Source organism: Oncorhynchus kisutch, linkage group LG12, assembly GCF_002021735.2.
Source record: "Oncorhynchus kisutch isolate 150728-3 linkage group LG12, Okis_V2, whole genome shotgun sequence".
NCBI lineage: Eukaryota > Metazoa > Chordata > Actinopteri > Salmoniformes > Salmonidae > Oncorhynchus > Oncorhynchus kisutch.
In genome coordinates, this window is record NC_034185.2 from 15414968 (window position 1) to 15434649 (window position 19682).

At 41.8% G+C, this 19682-nt stretch overlaps 1 protein-coding gene across 4 annotated transcripts; it reads left to right on the plus strand.

Annotated features, from left to right (window-relative positions):
* The first annotated feature begins 3017 nt into the window (after positions 1-3017).
* rnf8 (ring finger protein 8, E3 ubiquitin protein ligase) lies at positions 3018-18455 on the plus strand. 4 transcript variants are annotated; one of them, XM_020496274.2, is made up of 9 exons: positions 3018-3258; positions 8578-8706; positions 8785-9233; positions 9661-9874; positions 13365-13454; positions 13741-13830; positions 13953-14060; positions 16310-16521; positions 16743-18455. In XM_020496274.2, the coding sequence occupies exons 1-9, from the start codon at positions 3133-3135 to the stop codon at positions 16783-16785; spliced, it is 1461 nt and encodes a 486-aa protein (XP_020351863.1). In that variant the 5' UTR covers positions 3018-3132; the 3' UTR covers positions 16786-18455. The 4 variants fall into 4 exon arrangements, with proteins under 4 accessions (XP_020351863.1, XP_020351865.1, XP_020351860.1 ...); XM_020496276.2 differs by having other exon boundaries at positions 16748-18455; XM_020496271.2 differs by having other exon boundaries at positions 16310-16514.
* The last annotated feature ends 1227 nt before the right edge of the window (positions 18456-19682 follow it).

Below are 19682 nucleotides of genomic sequence, written 5' to 3' on the forward strand. Positions count from 1 at the left end.
ACCCTCACAAACTTTTACAGATGCACAATTGAGAGCATCCACACTGCCTGCCCTCCAGGACACCTATCACTGCCTGGTACGATAACTGCACCGCCTGCAACCACAGGGCTCTCCGGAGGGTGGTGCGGTCTGCCCAACGCAATACCGGGGGCACACTGCCAGTCCTCCAGGACACCTACAGCACCCGATGTCACAGGAACGCCAAAAAGATCATCAAGGACATCAACCACCCGAGCCACGGCCTGTTCACCCTGCTATCATCCAGAAGGCGAAGTCCGTACAAGGGCATCAAAGCTGGGACCGAAAGACTGAAAAACAGCTTCTATCTCAAGGCCATCAGACTATTAAATAGTCATCACTAGCCGGCTACCACCCGGTTACTCAACCATGCACCTCAGAGGCTGCTGCCCAATGTACATAGTCATGGAATCATTGGTCACTTTAATAATGGAACACTAGTCGCTTTAATAATATTTCCATACTGCTTTAATGGGTTCTGGACTTCCTGACGGGCCGCCCCCAGGTGGTAAAGGTAATAATTACTAATTTCATACATTCAGTCCCAATGACTTTTTCCACATTTTGTTACGTTACAGCCTTAGTCTAAAAAAGATTACATAAAAATAAAAATCCTCAGCAATGTACACACATTACCCCATAATGTCAAAGTGAAAACAGGTTTTTAGATCAAATAAAAAAAATGTAATTAAAATAAAAAGCAGAAATACCTTATTTACATTAGTATTCAGACCCTTTGCAATGAGACTCGAAATTCAGCTCAGGTGCATCCTGTGTCCATTGATCATCCTTGAGATGTTTCTGCAGCTTGATTGGAGTCCACCTGTGAGAAATTTAATTGATTGGACATAATTTGGAAAGGCACACACCTGTCTATATACGGTTCCACAGTTGGCAGTGCTCGTAGAGCTCCGAGACATGATTGTGTCGAGGCACAGATCTGGGGAAGGGTACAAAAACATTTCTGCAGCATTGAAGATCCTCAAGAACACAGTGGCCTCCATCATTCTTAAATGGAAGAAGTTTAGAACTAGCAAGACTCTACTTGGAGCTGGCCGCCCTGCCAAACTGAGCAATCAGGGGGGAAGGGCCTTGGCCAGGGAGGTGACCAAGAACCCGATGGTCACTCTGACAGAGCTCTAGAGTTCCTATGTGAAGATGGGAGAAGCTTCCATAAGGACAACCATCTCTGCCACTCTCCACCAATCAAGCCTTTATGGTAGAGTGAACAGACGGAAGCCACTCCTCAGTAAAAGGCACATGACAGCCCGCTTGGAGTTTGCCAAAAGTCACCTAAAGACTCTCAGACCATGAGAAACAAGATTCTCTGGTCTGATGAAGCCAAGTTTGAACTCTTTAGCCTAAATGCCAAGCTTCACGTCTGGAGGAAACCTGCCACCATTCCTACGGTGAATCATGGTGGTGGCAGCATCATGCTGTGGGGATGTTTTACAGTGGTAGGGACTGGGAGACCAGTCGGGATCGAGGAAAAGATGAACGGAGCAAAGTACAGAGAGATCCTTGATGAAAACTTGCTCCAGGTCCCTCAGGACCTCAGACTGAGGCGAATGTTCACCTTCCAACAGGACAACGATCCTAAGCACACAGTCAAGATAACGTAGAAGTGGCTTTGAGACAAGTCTTTGAATGTCCTTGAGTGGCCCAGCCAGAGCCCGGACTTGAATCCGAACGAACATCTCTGGAGAGACCTGAAAACAGCTGTGCAGCAACACTCCCCATCCAACCTGACAGAGCTTGAGAGGATCTGCAGAGCCAAATTTGTTGCGTTATACCAAAGAAGACTCGATGCTGTAATCTCTGCCAAAGGTGCTTCAACAAAGTACTGAGTAAAGGGTGTGAATACTTATGTAAATGTGATATTTCAGTTGTTGTTTTTTTAAATAAATTAGCAACAATTTCTAAAAACCGGTTTGTGCTTCGTCATTATGGTGTATTGTGTGAAGATTGTAGAAAAAACTATTGAATCCATTTTAGAATAAGGCTGTAACATAACAAAATGTGGGAAAAGTTAATGAGTCTGAATACTTTCCAAAGGCACTGTATATACTGTATTTTAGTCAATGCCACTCTGGCATTGCTCATCCTAATATTTATATATTTTACTTTTTGATTTGTGTGTATTGTTGTGAGTTGTTAGATCCTACTGCACTGTTGGAGCTAGGAACACAAGCATTGCGTTACACCCGCGATAACATCTGCTAAATATTTGTATGTGACCAATACAATTGGATTTGATTTTAAATGCACACTGGACAAGTGGAGAAAAAAAGACATTGAAAAGAAAGTGAATAATTCTAATTACAAGTGTTAAGACTGTTTCGGGTAAAACAATGTTAACCTTTCCTTAGAAAACAGACGGGCCTCGAGCGTCAACGCGGTCAAAAGCGTCATGCTTGCTTCGAAAGTAAAAGTATATTTTTCTCGTGTTTACGTGAATCAATGGTCGTTCGCGTTTCATTTGATTTGGCTTACAGGGGCAATGTTGCTATACAATTAATTGGCAGATGTGTTACCTTTGACTTTTTAGGCCAATTGTTGCTAAATAGGTTTGATAATGTCAATGTGGACTTGATTGGATAGTAGCCGGGAGCTTGAGGTGTCTGATACTTGTGAGATTTGTTTATGCCATACATGCACTTCCATAATTGTTGACGAGCTACTTATAGGTGGGCTGCGAGCTCGCGATCGACTAGTTGGAGCCCTTTTCCAGAACAATCAATGGTCCAGACATGAAGAAAAAGTTTGGTCGTCACTAGTTACCACAGCCACAAAGTTATAAACCCCGCCCAATTCTTAAAATGTAATATTAAACCTAAGACTTAACTTAACCGCACTTTTAACCTTATTCATAAACCGAACCTTAAATGGAGACAGAAAAGCAAATGTTTGTTTTAATTAAGTTTTACGATGTAGTCAATGTGGACTTTGTGGCTTGGGTAAGTAGTGAAAACACAGCAAGTTTTGGAGTGAGGCATTGTGGGACTTTTAAAAATATAAGTCACGTGACTTATTTTCCTCTGAAGCTCTGTCACCCCCTAAGAAGGGAAAACGAAACATATTTTGCTCAGCTATCTGGCTGTAATATGTTGTAAAATGGACCAAATAGAAAGCTCAAATTTCTCTACAGCCGAGGAAGATGAATCTGCGAAGAAATTAGTATGGTGTTTGACACGAGTCGGGAAAGATTTGGACTGGCTCCGCTTGTTCGAGAATACAGAGGTACAGTAATTAGCTAACGATAGTTAACTTAGCCGTTAGTAAATGTAGCTGCGAATCAAACATACATGTTGTATGTACATTTTGTCTAGTTAGCTGTTTGATGCTAAAGTTGAACCTCAACCTACTGGCTAGCTAGCTAACTAGAGTGTTAGCTAAATCCCTCTTGAATGCGAAATGGTAGTCAAGGGCTGAGACCTGTTCAATATGCAAAGCCCTCTGTCACTCAAACTTATTCCAGCATCTGCCAGCTGGGAATACTAACGTAAACTCTTACATCGCCTTGGTCCGTAGAATTGCCCTTATTTTAGCGCCCCAAAAACGTAATACTTCCAGATCAACTGTAATGTCAATACCATTGTAAAGCACAATTTCTCCCCTTTTCAACAAAATCAATTACATGACCTAAACGCTGCCTGTTTCTGCATAATTCAAGCAGGCAATGAGCCCCGACGGTCTTTTAAAAAAATGGTGGGTGGGGAAGCGAAACTAATGCGTGACAGTGAGAAGAGATGTCGTGTGGGGAAATGTTTTTTCCCCCCACTCGATCTGTCCAACTTATCACCTTATAGCCTCTAAAATGTAAATAAAACACAATAAAGAGTTTATATAATGTGTCATTACATACCTATTTGAAGGTTTGTTTCGAATTTGAATCGAGTTTTTAGGGCGGTGCTAAAACAGTGGCTTTGAGAATGATGATCGCATGCCATGATGATGAAAAAAATGACTAGGTATCCTTACCCTGTCACTGTCCAGTTCTTCTTTTTAAAGGATGAGAGAAGTGCTACACCTGGTGGAGAGAGATTGTAAGACAGAAATAGTTGCTTTATGCGTGCTGTACATTACGACATGGCACGTCAAGATGTAACGGAGGGTCAGTTTTGAACTTTTCTCCAATACTATAGAGCCATTACCATGTTGATCAACGCTTGAATAGAAACCTAGTTCACACCCCCGATTTTGAAGTCAACACAGTCGCCACAATCCCATTAGTTTTCTTTGTAGCCTCGTTTGAATGTTGCGGTTGCGCACATTTGTACGGAATGGGGTGAGTTTACGTTATATTTGCCAATGGGTGTGTACAGTGTAGGTTACCCTCTGAAGCATAGGTTACTCTAGCCTAGTATTGACAACGTTACTAGTTTTTAATTCATAAATTACACGTGCACACATTCGACATACACACTTCCACACTCATCACATACGCTGCTACTGTTTGTCTATCCTGTTACAGATCTAACGTTACCTCAATTTCCTCGTACACCTGCACATTGACTTGGTAACTTACTGGTATCCCATGTATATGTTAGCCAAGCTATCATTGCTCATTGTGTATTTGTTCCTCGTGTTACTATACATGTTTTTTCTGTATTATTGTATTCTGCGCTGTTGAAGGGCCCGCCTGTAAGTAAGCATTTCACTGTTAGTATACACCTGTTTACGAAACATATTACAATTATATTTGATTTTTAGAGAATTTACTTTTTCAATGCTAGTAAAGGGTACTATAGTTATCATGTTTCCCATTGGATCAGCACTAGGTTCCCTAAATCAGCAACCAACTAGTATATGTTTCTAATGTGGTGTTAGGTTCTTATTTTTCAGAGTAAATAACTCACGGACACTAGAGAAGCTTTAACCAAGTTTAATTCTTCCCAAAGGTTCTGTACAGCTGTAATCGGACAGCAAAACATTTCTCACTTCACAGTTATACATCCTACTTAAAACACTCCTTCTCCAATCCTGACAGTTTATGGCTCCACAGGAAGCTAATGAAGAGGGTAACAGGATAACAAACCTTGATTACTGCCTTAACCTCTAGGGTATGTGGGACACTAGCGTCCCAGCTGGCCAACATCCAGTGAGATTGCAGAGCGTCAAACAGAAATACTCATGATAAAAATTCAGAAAAGATACAACTATTTAACATGGGTTTAAATATTAACTTCTTGTGAATCCAACCACGGTGTCAGATTTTTAAAATGCTTTACGGCGAAAGCATTCCGTACGATTATTTGAGGACATCGCCCAGCAGACAAATCATTACAAACAGTAACCAGCCAAGTAGAAGAGTTACAAGTCAGAAATAGAGAAAATGAATCACTTGCCTTTGATCTTCATATGGTTGCACTCAGAGGACATTCATTTATTCAATAAATGTTCCATTTGTTTGATAAAGTCTCTCTTTATAGCCAAAAACCTCAGTTTTCAGGAATCCACAGGCTCAAACGCAGTCACAACAGGCAGACAAAAAAATCGAAGTTGTATCCATAAAGTCAATGTCAACCGATGTTTATATTCAATCCTCGGGTTGTTTTTACCGGGCAATAACGTTGTCAATATAAAAAGTGAACAAGAAAGGCACTCTCACGTCGCGCGCATGAAAAAGCTCTGTGACACGGCAGAGTCCACTCAGACTGCTCTTAATCCCTCATTTTTCAGAATACAAGCCTGAAACAATTTCTAAAGACTGTTGACATCTAGTGGAAGGCATATGAACTGCAATTTGAGTCCTAAGTCAATGGATACTGTAATGGCATTGAATAGAAAACATTTTTTTTCCTCAGGTGTTCGCCTGCCAAATCAGTTCTGTTATACTCAGACACTATTTTAACAGTTTTGGAAACTTTAGAGTTTTCTATCAAAATTTACCAATTATATGCATATCCTATCTTCTGGGCCTGAATAGAAGGTAGTTTAATTTGGGCACGCTTTTCATCCAAAATTCCGAATGCTGCCCTCTACCCTAGAGAAGTTAAACAAATGGATTTTCTACTGACAATTGAGATGTACAAACTATGGCATAAGGGGTCGAGTGAGTAAGAGGCCATCTTTAATTTCGGTTAAGACAATAAGCAAGCTAGGACCGATGTAGTCAAGTGTTCAGCACTTATAATTTGTTGCACTACATTCATAGGGGGAGGCACATGGTCTACTGACAGCTTACTACACAACATAAACAAGGTTGAATCATGACGTCAGTGATCTTCAGGCCGGCGCTCTAGAAAGAGGCCCGATTTGGCGCTCTCCCACCCCCAGAGTTCCCAGTTGGCTTAAACTCACCAAAGTCTGGAGATGTTCAAATTTTGAGTTTCTAATTGTTTTGAACGCAGCAGAAGTCATGCTGGATTGACAGCATGGCCAATGTATTCAACCTTTTATGGCCAATGGTGTTGAATGTTTTTATTTTAAATTTAGAAAAGAGAGCCTTTAACCCAGACTTGGACCACACACCCCCACCACTGAATAACAGGCTAGTGATTTGCTTTGCAACGCTTGCAGTTAGCCACTGATTCCTTCCACTCATTGTTGAATTTGAGATTTCCAGCTTGTTGTGTAATGTTTATGGCCGATGAGCACTGATAAGTTTTATCTATAATTTCTCTTCATATGACAAGGATTTAAAAGAATTTGCCAGTAGATTGTCGACTTGATTCATGATGATGACTGCTTGCTAGCTAAGATTTTTAGAAGTATGAGGTTGGACATCAGACTAATCAAGGCTACAGTAGGTATAAACTGAATTGATGTAATTTTATCTGTGGCCAATGACCTTGAGTCTTCTTGGATGTGCACTTCTAATGTAACTCTATGGCAGCACTCAAGGGGCTTGAATTTTTTAGCTCTACCTGAAGATTTTGCGGTGAGGTAATGTCCCTAATGAGTGACAGAACACTGAGCCAATCACAGCACAACTAGAGAACATTACCAACCCTTAAGCTCCATATTTTCCGCTTGCTGCTCCACCACCACAAGCACTGAGCTAGGTTGAAACTAGAGGTCGACAGATTATGATTTTTCAACGCCGATACCGATTTTTATTTTATTTGTAATAATGACAATTACAACAATACTGAATGAACACTTATTTTAACTTAATACTTCAATAAAATCAATTTAGCCTCAAATAAATAATGAAACATGTTCAATTTGGTTTAAATAATGCAAAAACAAAGTGTTGGAGAAGAAAGTAAAAGTGCAATATGTGCTATGTAAGAAAGCTAACGTTTCAGTTCCTTGCTCAGAACATGAGAACATATGAAAGCTGGTGGTTCCTTTTAACATGAGTCTTCAATATTCCCAGGTAAGAAGTTTTAGGTTGTAGTTATTATAGGAATTATAGGACTATTTCTCTCTATACCATTTGTATTTCATTAACCTTTGACTATTGGATGTTCTTATAGGCACTTTAGTATTGCCAGTGTAACCGTCCCTCTCCTTGCTCTTCCCTGGGCTCGAACCAGCAACACAACGACAACAGCCACCATCAAAGCAGCGTTACCCATGCAGAGCAAAGGGAACAACTACTAGAAGGCTCAGAGCAAGTGACATTTGAAACGCTAATAGCGCGCGCTAACTAGCTAGCCATTTCACTTCGGTTACACCAGCCTCATCTCGGGAGTTGATAGGCTTGAAGTCATAAACAGTGCAATGCTTGACGCCCAACGAAGAGCTGCTGGCAAAACACACGAAAGTGCTGTTAGAATGAATGTTTACGCGCCTGCTTCTGTTTACCACCACTCCGTCAGATACTTAGATACTTGTATGCTTGTATGCTCAGTCAGATTATATGCAACGCAGGAAACGCTAGATAATATCTAGTAATATCATCAACCATGTGTAGTTAACTAGTGATTATGATTGATTGTTTTTTATAAGATAAGTTTAATGCTAGCTAGCAACTTACCTTGGCTTACTGCATTCGCATAACTCCTTGTGGAGTGCAACGAGAGAGAGGCAGGTCGTTATTGCGTTGGACTAGTTAACTGTAAGGTCGCAAGATCGAATCCCCCGAGCTGACAAGGTGAAAGTCTGTCGTTCTTCCCCTGAACGAGGCAGTTAACCCACCGTTCCTAGGCCTTCATTGAAAATGTGTTCTTAACTGACTTGCCTAGTTAAATAAAGGTATTTAAAAAATAAAACAAGTTTTCAAAAATTTACATCTGCAAATCGGCGCCCAAAAATACAGATTTCCGATTGTTATGAAAACTTGAAATCGGCCATTCCGATTAATCGGTCGACCTCTAGTTGAAACACTAGAAAAGAAAAAGAGACCATTTTTGTATGTGGCTTTACATTGTTTGTAACATCAGTTCACATCTATTAATGTCAAAATAACATACAAAACTGACCCGACCTGCCCTGAATGACGGGTCGCCACAACATGTCACAGAGAAATGTTCTAGTGATGTTATTCTATCATAGATAACTATGGACTCTTATTCTGCTCTATGCAAAGAAATATTATTGTAAACATTATGCAAAAAAAGTATAACGCGCTACTGTGGGAAAATTCCCTAAGCTCCATTCTTGTCTCAGGTCACAATTGGACGTGGCTTAAATGTCACTCACCAGCTTGTGTCCCCAAGCTGCCCCCTAATGATATCCAGAATGCACTGTATGTTCAAGCAACGAGACGGCGGCCAATGGACGGTGACCGATAAGAAGGTACAGCTTCTCCATATATCCAATTTTAAAATAGTTTTTTTATTATAAAAAAGTGTAAGCAGTTTATTCTTATTTCAGAGCCTTAATGGTGTGTGGGTGAACGGAGAACGAATTCCTGTGGACAAAGCTCACCTCCTGAGGCTTGGGGACTCGATAAAGTTGGGGGTGCCCATAGTCGGCACCAAAGTGGAGTATGAGTACATACTGGTTCGGCAGCGCCTCGAGGACATCAAACCCTACCTAGTGACGGGACCAAGTGAAGGGGCCTGCGCCACATCCAGAATCAAGAAGACGAAGAGGAAATTTAACACTGAACTGGAGCCTTCAACCTCCTCTAAATCCAAGCTCTACCGCCACTCTGCCACAGACAAGTCCCAGGGCCAGCCCTACCCCACAGACGAGCCCCGGGACAGGCCAGGGACCAGGGTACGGGAGGAGGCCGGGCCCAGCATGCGGCAGCATCGGCGGCTGGACTCGCCTCTAGAGAGACCCAGCAGTCCTAGCAGGAGTCTGTCCAGCCTGCAAATGTACGTCTGTGTCTCCTGCTGCTACATTTATAACATATTGGGCAGGTTCTATATGAAAGAGAATATGTCCCTTTCTCAATTGTCTAGAAATCAGTCCTCCTTTCCTTGTCAGCACTGATTGGAAAAGACTTGACAGGTGGAACAATATGATGGAAGCTCATCATTAGGCTGGCTTTCACCAGGTCTATTATTTTGATCAGCAAAGAGTTGCAAAATTCTGGTAACTTTTCTGGAGTCAGAAAGGAATAAGCAGGAAATCCGGATCCTCCGACCAGTATTTCAGAAAACCTGGGAAATTGTGAAAGTTAGCAAAATCTTGCAACCCTAGATCAGCACGAGGAAAGGAGGACAGATTTGCAGAAAAAGCCAGGTGTTCTCATGATTAACATCCCGACTGATAAACAAAAATGTACTGATTGGCTGCTAGGTACAGCCAGAACATGCTGGTGCTGCGGGAGCGGATGAACTTCACCCAGCAGCAGGTGGAGGCCCTGGAGGCTGAGGGGGGGAGACAGCGGGATGACCCCCACCGGGAGGAGCAGGTGAGGGAGCTGCAGAGCCAGCTGGAGATGCTGAGGGGCCAGCTGCACAGGATGGAGATGTTGGAGAGGTCCATCAGCGAGACAGAGAACCGCCTGGAGGTGAGCCTCAGTAAGGGGATATCAGGGATTCATCCAGAATTTCTGCTTTTATATGATTATCCTCCAGTCACATAAAATGTACAGACCTATACCCCGTTGCTAGCCTATTCTTTTTGTTGTTGTTGTGATCACAGTGCCTTCAGAAAGTATTCATACGCCTTGACTTATTCCACATGTTGTTACAGCCTGAATTCAAAATGGATTGAATAGTTTTTCCTCCCTCACCCATCTACACACAGTAGCCCACAGTGACAAAGTAAAAACATGTTTTTAGAAATAGTATTACATGTATATTGAAAATGAAATGCATAAATATGCAATTTACATAAATATTCACAGCCCTCATTCAATACTTTGTAGAAGCACCTTTTTGGAGGCGATTACAGCTTTCAGCTTTGCACATTTGGAGATTTTCGCACTGTCAAGTTAAATGTTAGTAATTACAATCTTGTCTCATCGCTACAACTCCCGTATGGGCTCGGGAGAGACTAAGGACGAAAGCCATGCGTCCTCCGAAACACAACCTAACCACAGCGTGCCGGTCACGGCCGGCTGCGACAGAGCCTGGGCGCGAACACAGAGTCTCTGGTGGCACACTGCGATGCAGTGCCCTAGACCACTGCGCCACCCTGGAGGCCCGAAGAGATGCATCTCAGCCAAGGAACTTTGTAGTTTTGTTAGTGGACATTGTGTTCTTGGTCACCTCCCTGATCAAGGTCCTTGCCTGGTTGCTAGTGCTGAGTGATCAACTCAAATGTCTAATTTCTAGTGTTTTAAACAACTAATTGTTTTATTTCTGTGAATTCCATTTTGTTCAGGGTATTTTCTGTGAGCTCAATGTGCACATTGCACAGTTTCTCTAGAGATAAATCATATCCAGAATGAACTATGCGAATAGGTGGGGTGCTTGTTTCCAACAGGCCAATATTCTACATGGATTAGATTAAACTTTGTCATTGTACAAAGAAATGCAATTAGCATCTGACCAGAAATGCAAGTATAAGAATGCAAAAAATGTACAAGTGAAACAATTAAATACAATGTATGTTAAGTGGGATGTATAAATGTGCAGTGAAGGCAAATTGAAAGTGCAAGGAGGCATTCAACTGAAATGCAGGAATAGCAGCAATGAGGTTACTGAGGTATTGTTTTTATTCTGTGTTACAGCATTCAACCCACATAATGCATAGTGCATTTAATGTAAAAAATAAATAAAATTGAAACCGAAAACTTTGATCTAACTGAAACAACCTCAAAAAGCACATTGCTCAGCACTACCAGTTGCACAGTTTGGTCTGACGGCCAGCGCTATGCAGAGTCTGGGTAGTTCCATAATTTTTCCATTTACCTATGATGGAAACCACTGTGCTCTTAAATGTTCATTACTCTAGAAATGTGTTTTCTACCCTTTCCCATTTATACAGTACCAGTCAAAAGTTTGGACACCTACTCATTCCAGGGTTTTTCTTTTGTTTACTATTTTCTACATTGTAGAATAATAGTGATGGCATCAAAACTATTAAGTAACACATATGGAATCATGTAGTAACCAAAAAAGTGTTAAACAAATCAAAATACATTTGAGATTCTTCAAAGTAGCCACCCTTTGCCTTGATGACAGCTCATTGGGTAGTCCCCTGTAATGCATTTCAATTAACAGTTGTGCCTTGTTAATTTGTGGAATTTCTTTCCTTAAAGCGTTTGAGCCAATCAGTTGTTGTGACATGGTAGTGTTGGTATGCAGAAGATAGCCCTAAAGGACCTAGTCCATATGGCAAGAACAGCTCAAATAAGCAAAGAGAAACGGCAGTCCTTTACTTTAAGACATGAAGGTCCGTCAATCCAGAAAATTAAGAACTTTTGAAAGTTTCTTCAAGTGCAGTCGCAAGAACCAAGCGCTATGATGAAACTGGCTCTCATGAGGACCGCCACAGGAAAATAATACCCAGCATTACCTCTGCTGCAGAGGATAAGTTCATTAGAGTTACTAGCCTCAAATCGTTAATTAACTGCACTTCAGATTGCAGCCAAAATAAATGCTTCAGCGTTCAAGTAATAGACTCCTCTCAATATCAACTGTTCAGAGGACACTGTGTGAATCAGGCCTTCATGGTTGAACTGCTGCACAGAAACTACTAGTAAGGGACAGCAATAAGAATAAGAGACTTGCTTGGGCCAAGAAACACGAGCAATGGACATCAGACCGGTGGAAATCTGTCCTTTGGTCTGACTCCAAATTTGCGATTTTTGTTTCCAACCACTGTGTCTTTGTGAGACGCGGAGTAGGTGAATGGATGATCTATGCATGTGTGGTTCCCATCGTGAATTATGGAGGTGTGGGGGTGCCTTGCTGGTGACACTGTGTGATTTATTTAGAATTCAATGCACACTTAACCAGCATGGCTACCACAGCATTCTGCAGCGATATGCCATCCCATCTGTTTTGCTCTTAGTGTGATTATCATTTGTTTTTCAACAGGACATTGACCCAAAACACACCAGGCTGTGTAAGGTCTATTTGATCAAGAAAGAAAGGGATGGAGTGCTGCATCAGATGACCTGGCCTCCACAATCACTTGACCTCGACCCAAATTTATGTATTTTTTTCCCCCCACCAATGAAACGGAATAAAGTTTCTTCATGGGTTGGGATGAGTTGGACTGCAGAATGAAGGAAAAGCAGCCAACAAGTGCTCAGCATATGTAGAAACTCCTTCAAGACTGAAAAAGCATTCCTCATGAAGCTGGTTAAACAAATCAAAATATTTTTGATTCTTCAAATAGCCACCCTTTGCACTCTCTATGCCTTTTTGGTTGATACATGATTCCATATGTTTTATTTCATAGTTTTGATGTTTTCACTATTGTTCTACATCGTAGAAAATAGTAAAAATAAAGAAAACCCCCTTGAAATGAGTATGTGTGTTCAAACTTTAGACTGGTCCTGTATGCCTCATTACAAGAGAGCTATGGACAGTTCCTTGGACTTCATTGGTATAGTTTCTGCTCTGACATGCACTTTCAACTGGGGGACCTTTTATAGACCGGTGTGTTTTCTTTCTAAATCTTGTCCAAACAATTGAATTGGCCACAGGTTGTAGCGACAGCTCAAGGATGATTTGGATTGTCATAGCAAAGAGGTATGAATACTTACTGTATGTAAATTAGATTTCTGCATTTTCAATAACTTTGCTAAAATGTCAACAACAAAACACTGTCATTATGAGGTATTGTGTGTAGATGGGCGAAAGAGAACAAACATTTAGTCCATTTTGAATTCAGGCTGTAACGACAATGTGGATTTAGTCAAGGGTTATGAATATGTTCTGAAAGCACTGTATATATTATACGACTCTGACAAGACCTTTCAGGAGGAATCTTACACAAACGTATTTGAGTGTATAGTAGAGCAAATATGTATTTGATAATGATCAAGGTGTGCTCCAGAACGATGACTAATTTAACACTGGCAAATGTTTGTTGTTTTAAAGGTGCAAAAAACACAGCATGAAGAGGAGGGTTTAAAAAAACTGTTGGAGGAGAAGGGTTTGAAAAAGCAGCTGGAGGAGGCATTGCAAGAGGTAAGCAACATTAAGCTCTTGTATTATTATTATATATTTTTTTAAATTTTACCTTTACCTTTACTAGGCAAGTCAGTTAAGAACAAATTCTTATTTTCATTGATGTCCTAGGAACAGTGGGTTAACTGCCTGTTCAGGGGCAGAAGGACAGATTTGTACCTTGTCAGCTCAGGGATTCGAACTTGCAACCTTATGGTTACTCGTCCAACACTCTAACCACTAGGCTACCCTGCCTGACGCAATTGTATTTGTGTAACCAATCTTGAATCTGTTGCAATCGATATAGCAAAGAAAAGTCATAGAGGAACTTGCACTCTCTCGACAAGGCTTCGAGGATGTCCTCAAGGCCAAAGACAAAGAGCTGGAGGTGACAAAGGTAAGCTACCTTAAGCGTGACTTCTTCACTCAATTGAATTTCCTAACTCGTTTGAATGAAATTGTCTTCACTTGACATGCCTGGATTCAAATAAATTGAGGTTTCAAACCAATGTCTTGCAGGAAGAGAAGGAGAGGGCGAGAACTCAAAAGGAGGAGGTGGTAACACAAATGACGGAGGTGCTGGAGAACGAACTTCAATGCATCATTTGTTCTGAGCTCTTCATTAGGGTAAATATTTTGACCGTTTTATGGAGTTCCCATTGGATATCAATAAGTCTCATGTACAGTTAAGTTTACATCTCTGTCTGGGAGTATAGCTACTAACTGGAAGACTCTGTACTGTAATCTCAATCTCTAATTCCAATGTTATCACAACGAAAGGTTACGGTAAAGGCCCAATGCGGCTGTTTTTATCTCAATATCAAATCCTTTTTATCTGTTATTGGCAGAGAGGCTTGGAACTCTTTATTTTTCTATTTTTTTATGTCACCGGACAAGCCAAAACTCCACCCGTTTAAACCTCCTGATTTTAAAACAATATACACTGCTCAAAAAAATAAAGGGAACACTTAAACAACACAATGTAACTCCAAGTCAATCACACTTCTGTGAAATCAAAATGTCCACTTAGGAAGCAACACTGATTGACAATAAATTTCACATGCCGTTGTGCAAATGGAATAGACAACAGGTGGAAATTATAGGCAATTAGCAAGACACTCCCAATAAAGGAGTGGTTCTGCAGGTGGTGACCACAGACCACTTCTCTATGCTTCCTGGCTGATGTTTTGGTCACTTTTGAATGCTGGTGGTGCTTTCACTCTAGTGGTAGCATGAGATGGAGTCTACAACCCACACAAGTGGCAGTAGTAGTGCAGCTCATCCAGGATGGCACATCAATGCGAGCTGTGGCAAGAAGATTTGCTGTGTCTGTCAGTGTAGTGTCCAGAGCATGGAGGCGCTACCAGGAGACAGGCCAGTACATCAGGAGACGTAGGAGGGAAACAACCCAGCAGCAGGACTGCTACCTCTGCCTTTGTGCAAGGAGGAGCAGGAGGAGCACTGCCAAATGACCTCCAGCAGGCCACAAACGGTCAGAAACAGACTCCATGAGGGTGGTATGAGGGCCCGACGTCCACAGGTGTGGGTTGTGCTTACAGCCCAATACTGTGCAGGACGTTTGGCATTTGCCAGAGAACACAAAGATTGGCAAATTCGCCACTGGCGCCCTGTGCTCTTCACAGATGAAAGCAGGTTCACACTGAGCACATGTGACAGTCTGGAGACGCCGTGGAGAACGTTCTGCTGCCTGCAACATCCTCCAGCATGACTGGTTTGGCGGTGGGTCAGTCATGGTGTGGGGTGGCATTTCTTTGGGGGGCCGCACAGCCCTCCATGTGCACGCCAGAGGTAGCCTGACTGCCATTAGGTACCGAGATGAGATCCTCAGACCCCTTGTGAGACCATATGCTGGTGCGGTTGGCCCTGGGTTCCTCCTAATGCAAGACAATGCTAGACCTCATGTGGCTGGAGTGTGTCAGCAGTTCCTGCAAGAGGAAGGCATTGATGCTATGGACTGGGCCCGCCCGTTCCCCAGACCTGACTCCAATTGAGCACATCTGGGACATCATGTCTCGCTCCATCCACCAATGCCACATTGCACCACAGACAGTCCAGGAGTTGGCGGATGCTTTAGTCCAGGGATGGGAGGAGATCCCTCCGGAGACCATCCGCCACCTCATCAGGAGCATGCCCAGGCGTTGTAGGGAGGTCATACAGGCACGTGGAGGCCACACACACTACTGAGCCTCATTTTGACTTGTTTTAAGGACATGACATCAAAGTTGGATCAGCCTGTAGTGTGGTTTTCCACTTTAATTTTGAGTGTGACTCAATCCAGACCTCCATGGGTTGATAAATTTGATTTCCATTAATGATTTTTGTTGTCAGCACATTCAACTATGTAAAGAAAAAAGTATTTTTTTAAGAATATTTCATTCATTCAGACCTAGGATGTGTTATTTTAGTGTTCCCTTTATTTTTTTGAGCAGTGTATATATAATAATTATTGAACCTTTATTTAACTAGGCAGGTCAGTTAAGAACAAATTCTTATTTACAATGACAGCCTACCCCGGTCAAACTCTGACGAGGAAGAAGGTCATCTTTCATCATTGTTGTGAGTGGCAGGGCAAGCCGCTTGGTGTCCGCAAGTGGGAAGGTGCACACAGCACAGAAGGAGCTAATGATATGAGACTAAAAAGACAGAACACTCTTAAATAAAAAATACAATACAGGCATTTGGAACATCACGCTAAAACATTAATTTGATATATCGCCTAGCCCTATTTTTAACCAGAAAATATCACTTTTACAGTATAATATGATACAAGCCACAGGTAAAACGGAATTTTGAATGCTATAAGCCTTTAATCCGAGCTGTTTGGTTTCGATCTTTCGTTCGTATATCCCCTACAGGCGGTGACCCTTAACTGCGCCCACAGCTTCTGCCTGCACTGCATCAGTGAGTGGCGCAAGCGGAAGGACGAGTGCCCCATCTGCCGGCAGGCCATCCTCTCTCAGACCCGCTCGCTGGTGCTGGACAACTGCATCGATCGCATGGTGGAGCAGCTCAGCCCAGACATGAAGCAGAGACGCCTGGTGCTCATCACTGAGAGGAAAGGTGAGAGGTGCGTTCACCCCACTCCTAAGTTTGTGGAAGTTGTTGAGGGAAGCCTTGGAATTCATGGGTGAAGATGTGGCGGATGGATGGAAGGACGGATGGATGGATGGATGTTTGTGTGAGAAGTCAAATCAAAGTAAGTTAACAAGTGTGCCTTACTGAACACGACCCAGGTCAGTGGGTCTGAAGGGCTCTCATGGTGCCTTCTACTACTGTCTCTCCACACAGCCCAGCCAGAGGAGGTGATGGTGATACACGACGACGACAGTAGTAGTAGTAGCAGCAGCAGCAGTAGCAGTAGTAGTAGCAGCAGCAGTAACAGTGACCTCTTCATGGATAGCTTCAGCTCCGTCATCTCCCTGGAAGGGAGCGTCATTTGGAGCTCTAGCTCTGCATCTTATATCAGTGATGATTCAGATGTAGACAATGTCGCTCTTTAGCCAATTTGACGTTGGGTGTTTCACGCGACTTTTTTTCTTTTTCTGTTACACACATTGTCCTGTAAGGTTGACAGAGACCGCCGTGGAGAGTGCAGAGGAAAAAGCCCGTCCTTGACAGGAAACTAAGGCACTCAATATTGTACAATAAATTACGTTAGTCTTCATATATTTGGTAACAATGTCTTTTTTTTTTTTGTGTTCATTTATTTTCCCATTGAAACGGAATAAAGTTTCTTCATTCATTTGACGTGTCACAAAATGTCTCTGCATAGAAATGAACACAAGGTGGCGCCAGTAAAAACAATACTATTTTTGTGGGTGTGAAACTGGTTAATTTATTTATCTTTTTGTAAATTCCACTTCTCAAATCACACCTTCCACCTACTCTTTGGCAGTTTACACAATGCCCCATTGCCTAGCAACTAATGCAATGGCTCCTGCCATGGAGGCAAATGGAGAAGTGTGATTATGCCACCATCCCAACAATAATGCAGGAAATACTGCTGGCATTCTGCATGGATAAACAGATGGGTGGTCTTTCTCTCTGTGCTGGGTTTTGAATTCCCTTAAACAAGGGGATCTTTGAAGATGTTAAGACAATTTACAGTGCTTTCAGAAAGTATTCGCACCCCTTGACTTTTTCCAAATGTGGGATTAAAATGGATTTATTTGTGTTTTGTCAAAGATCTTCAAAAAAAAATACTCTTGTCAAAGTGGAATTCACATTTTTTTTTCATTAAACAGGAAATAAATATTAGATAAGTATTCAACCCCCTGAGTCAATGTTAGAATCACCTTTGTCAGCAATTACAGCTTTGAGTCTTTCTGGGTAAGTCTAAGCACATTGCACACTAGGTTTGTACAATATATATCCGTTCTTTTATAAACAAATCATATAGTTTGTTTGTTGAGGATTGCTAGACAGCCATTTTCAAGTCTTGCGATAACTTAAATTGGCTTGAAAATCTAACTGTATCTAGGCCACTCAGGACCCTTGAATGTCATCTTGGTAAGCAACACCAGTGTGTATTTGGCCTTGTGTTTTAGGCTATTGACCTGCTGAAAGGGGAATTTGTCTCCCAGTGTCTGTTGGAAAGCAGGCTGAACTAGGTTACCCTCTAGGATTTTGCCTGTGCTTAGCACTTTTACCTTTTTATAAAACAAAAACAAAAAAAACTCCCAAGTCCTTACCAATGGCAAGCATACTGATAACATGATGCAGCCACCACCATTCTTGAATATTTGAAGTGGTACTCTGTCATGTGTTGGCTTTGCCCCAAACAATGCTTTGTAGTCAGGACAAAAAGTTAATTTCTTTGCCACTTTTTTTGTAGTATTACTATAGTGTCTTATTGCAAACAGGATGTGTGTTTTGGAATATTTTTATTCTGTACAGGCTTCCTTTTCCACTGTCATTTTGTTAGTATTGTGGAATAACTACAATATTGTTGATCCATCCTCTGTTATTGCCCATCAGTCATTAAACACTGTTTTAAAGTCACCATTGGCCTCATGGTAAGGTCCCTGAGCAGTTTCCTTCCTCTCTGGCAGCTGCGTTAGGAAGGATGCCTGTATCTTGAGTGACAGGGTATATTGATACACCAGTGTACAATTTAACTGCACCATGCTCAAATGGATATTAAAATGTTTTTTTTACCCATCTAACAATGGGTAGCCTTCTTTGCAAACCATAGGAAAACCTCCCTGGTCTTTGTGGTTGAATCTGTGCTTGAAATTCACTGCTTGACTTAGGGAGCTTCAAATGATCTGTATGTGGGGTACAGAGAGGGGTTAGTCATTTCAAGATTGTTAAACACTTGCACATGGTGAGTCCATGCTACTTATGGGCATAGTTAAGCACACTTTTACTTGTGAATTTATTTATTCTTGCTGTAAAAAGGTTGAATATTTAATGATGAGACATTTCAGATTTTCCTTTTGAATTTAATTGGTAAACATTTCTCAAACCATAATTTCACTTTGACATTGAGGTATTTGTGTCATTGATCTACACGCCTCAATTTAATCCAGTTTAAATCCAGACTGTTATAACAAAGCGGAAAAAGTCTAGGTGTGAACACTTTCTCAAGGCACTGTAAATTCTGTAAGATGGCATCTACTGCACTTCCCAATAGCAAAGCTCTTCTCTGTATGAAACCGGCAGTACTAGGTGAGATATATGGGCCAATATCCTGCTGTGTTGTATGATGCAGAGGGGAACCCTGCACTGTTAAAAGTGCCACATGGTCAATTGGACACCTGTGGAGGCCGTGAAGCAGTTATGGTGATATGGCCTCTGCAGAAATCAAGGCACTCAAACTTCTTGCGCTTTGCCGAGCAACGCAGAGCTGTTGTGAAGTGAGTTTGGTTGACGGTAGGTCCTGTATAAACAGTCATGTCAATACGGCGCCCCCTCCCCATTGGTGTAACATTTGTGGTATGGAGGTCAATTTGCACTCTGCGCCTCCAGAGGCTCTGATTGTGTCAGACCATCCATATGGTGCCTCCACCACATTTTAGAATTAAGCATAAATTGGCTTTTAACTGGGAATGCAATGACATCAGCACTTCTGGAAATATGTGGACATTGCATTTTTTTACCTGTCAATAGAGAATGCAGTCAGTGTTATCTCTGCTCTTCAATCATAGATGTGTCCAATGTCAATTCTACTGTAACGACCAACATAAATTATATGGTTTTGTTCATTCATTTACTTTGATTAGTCTT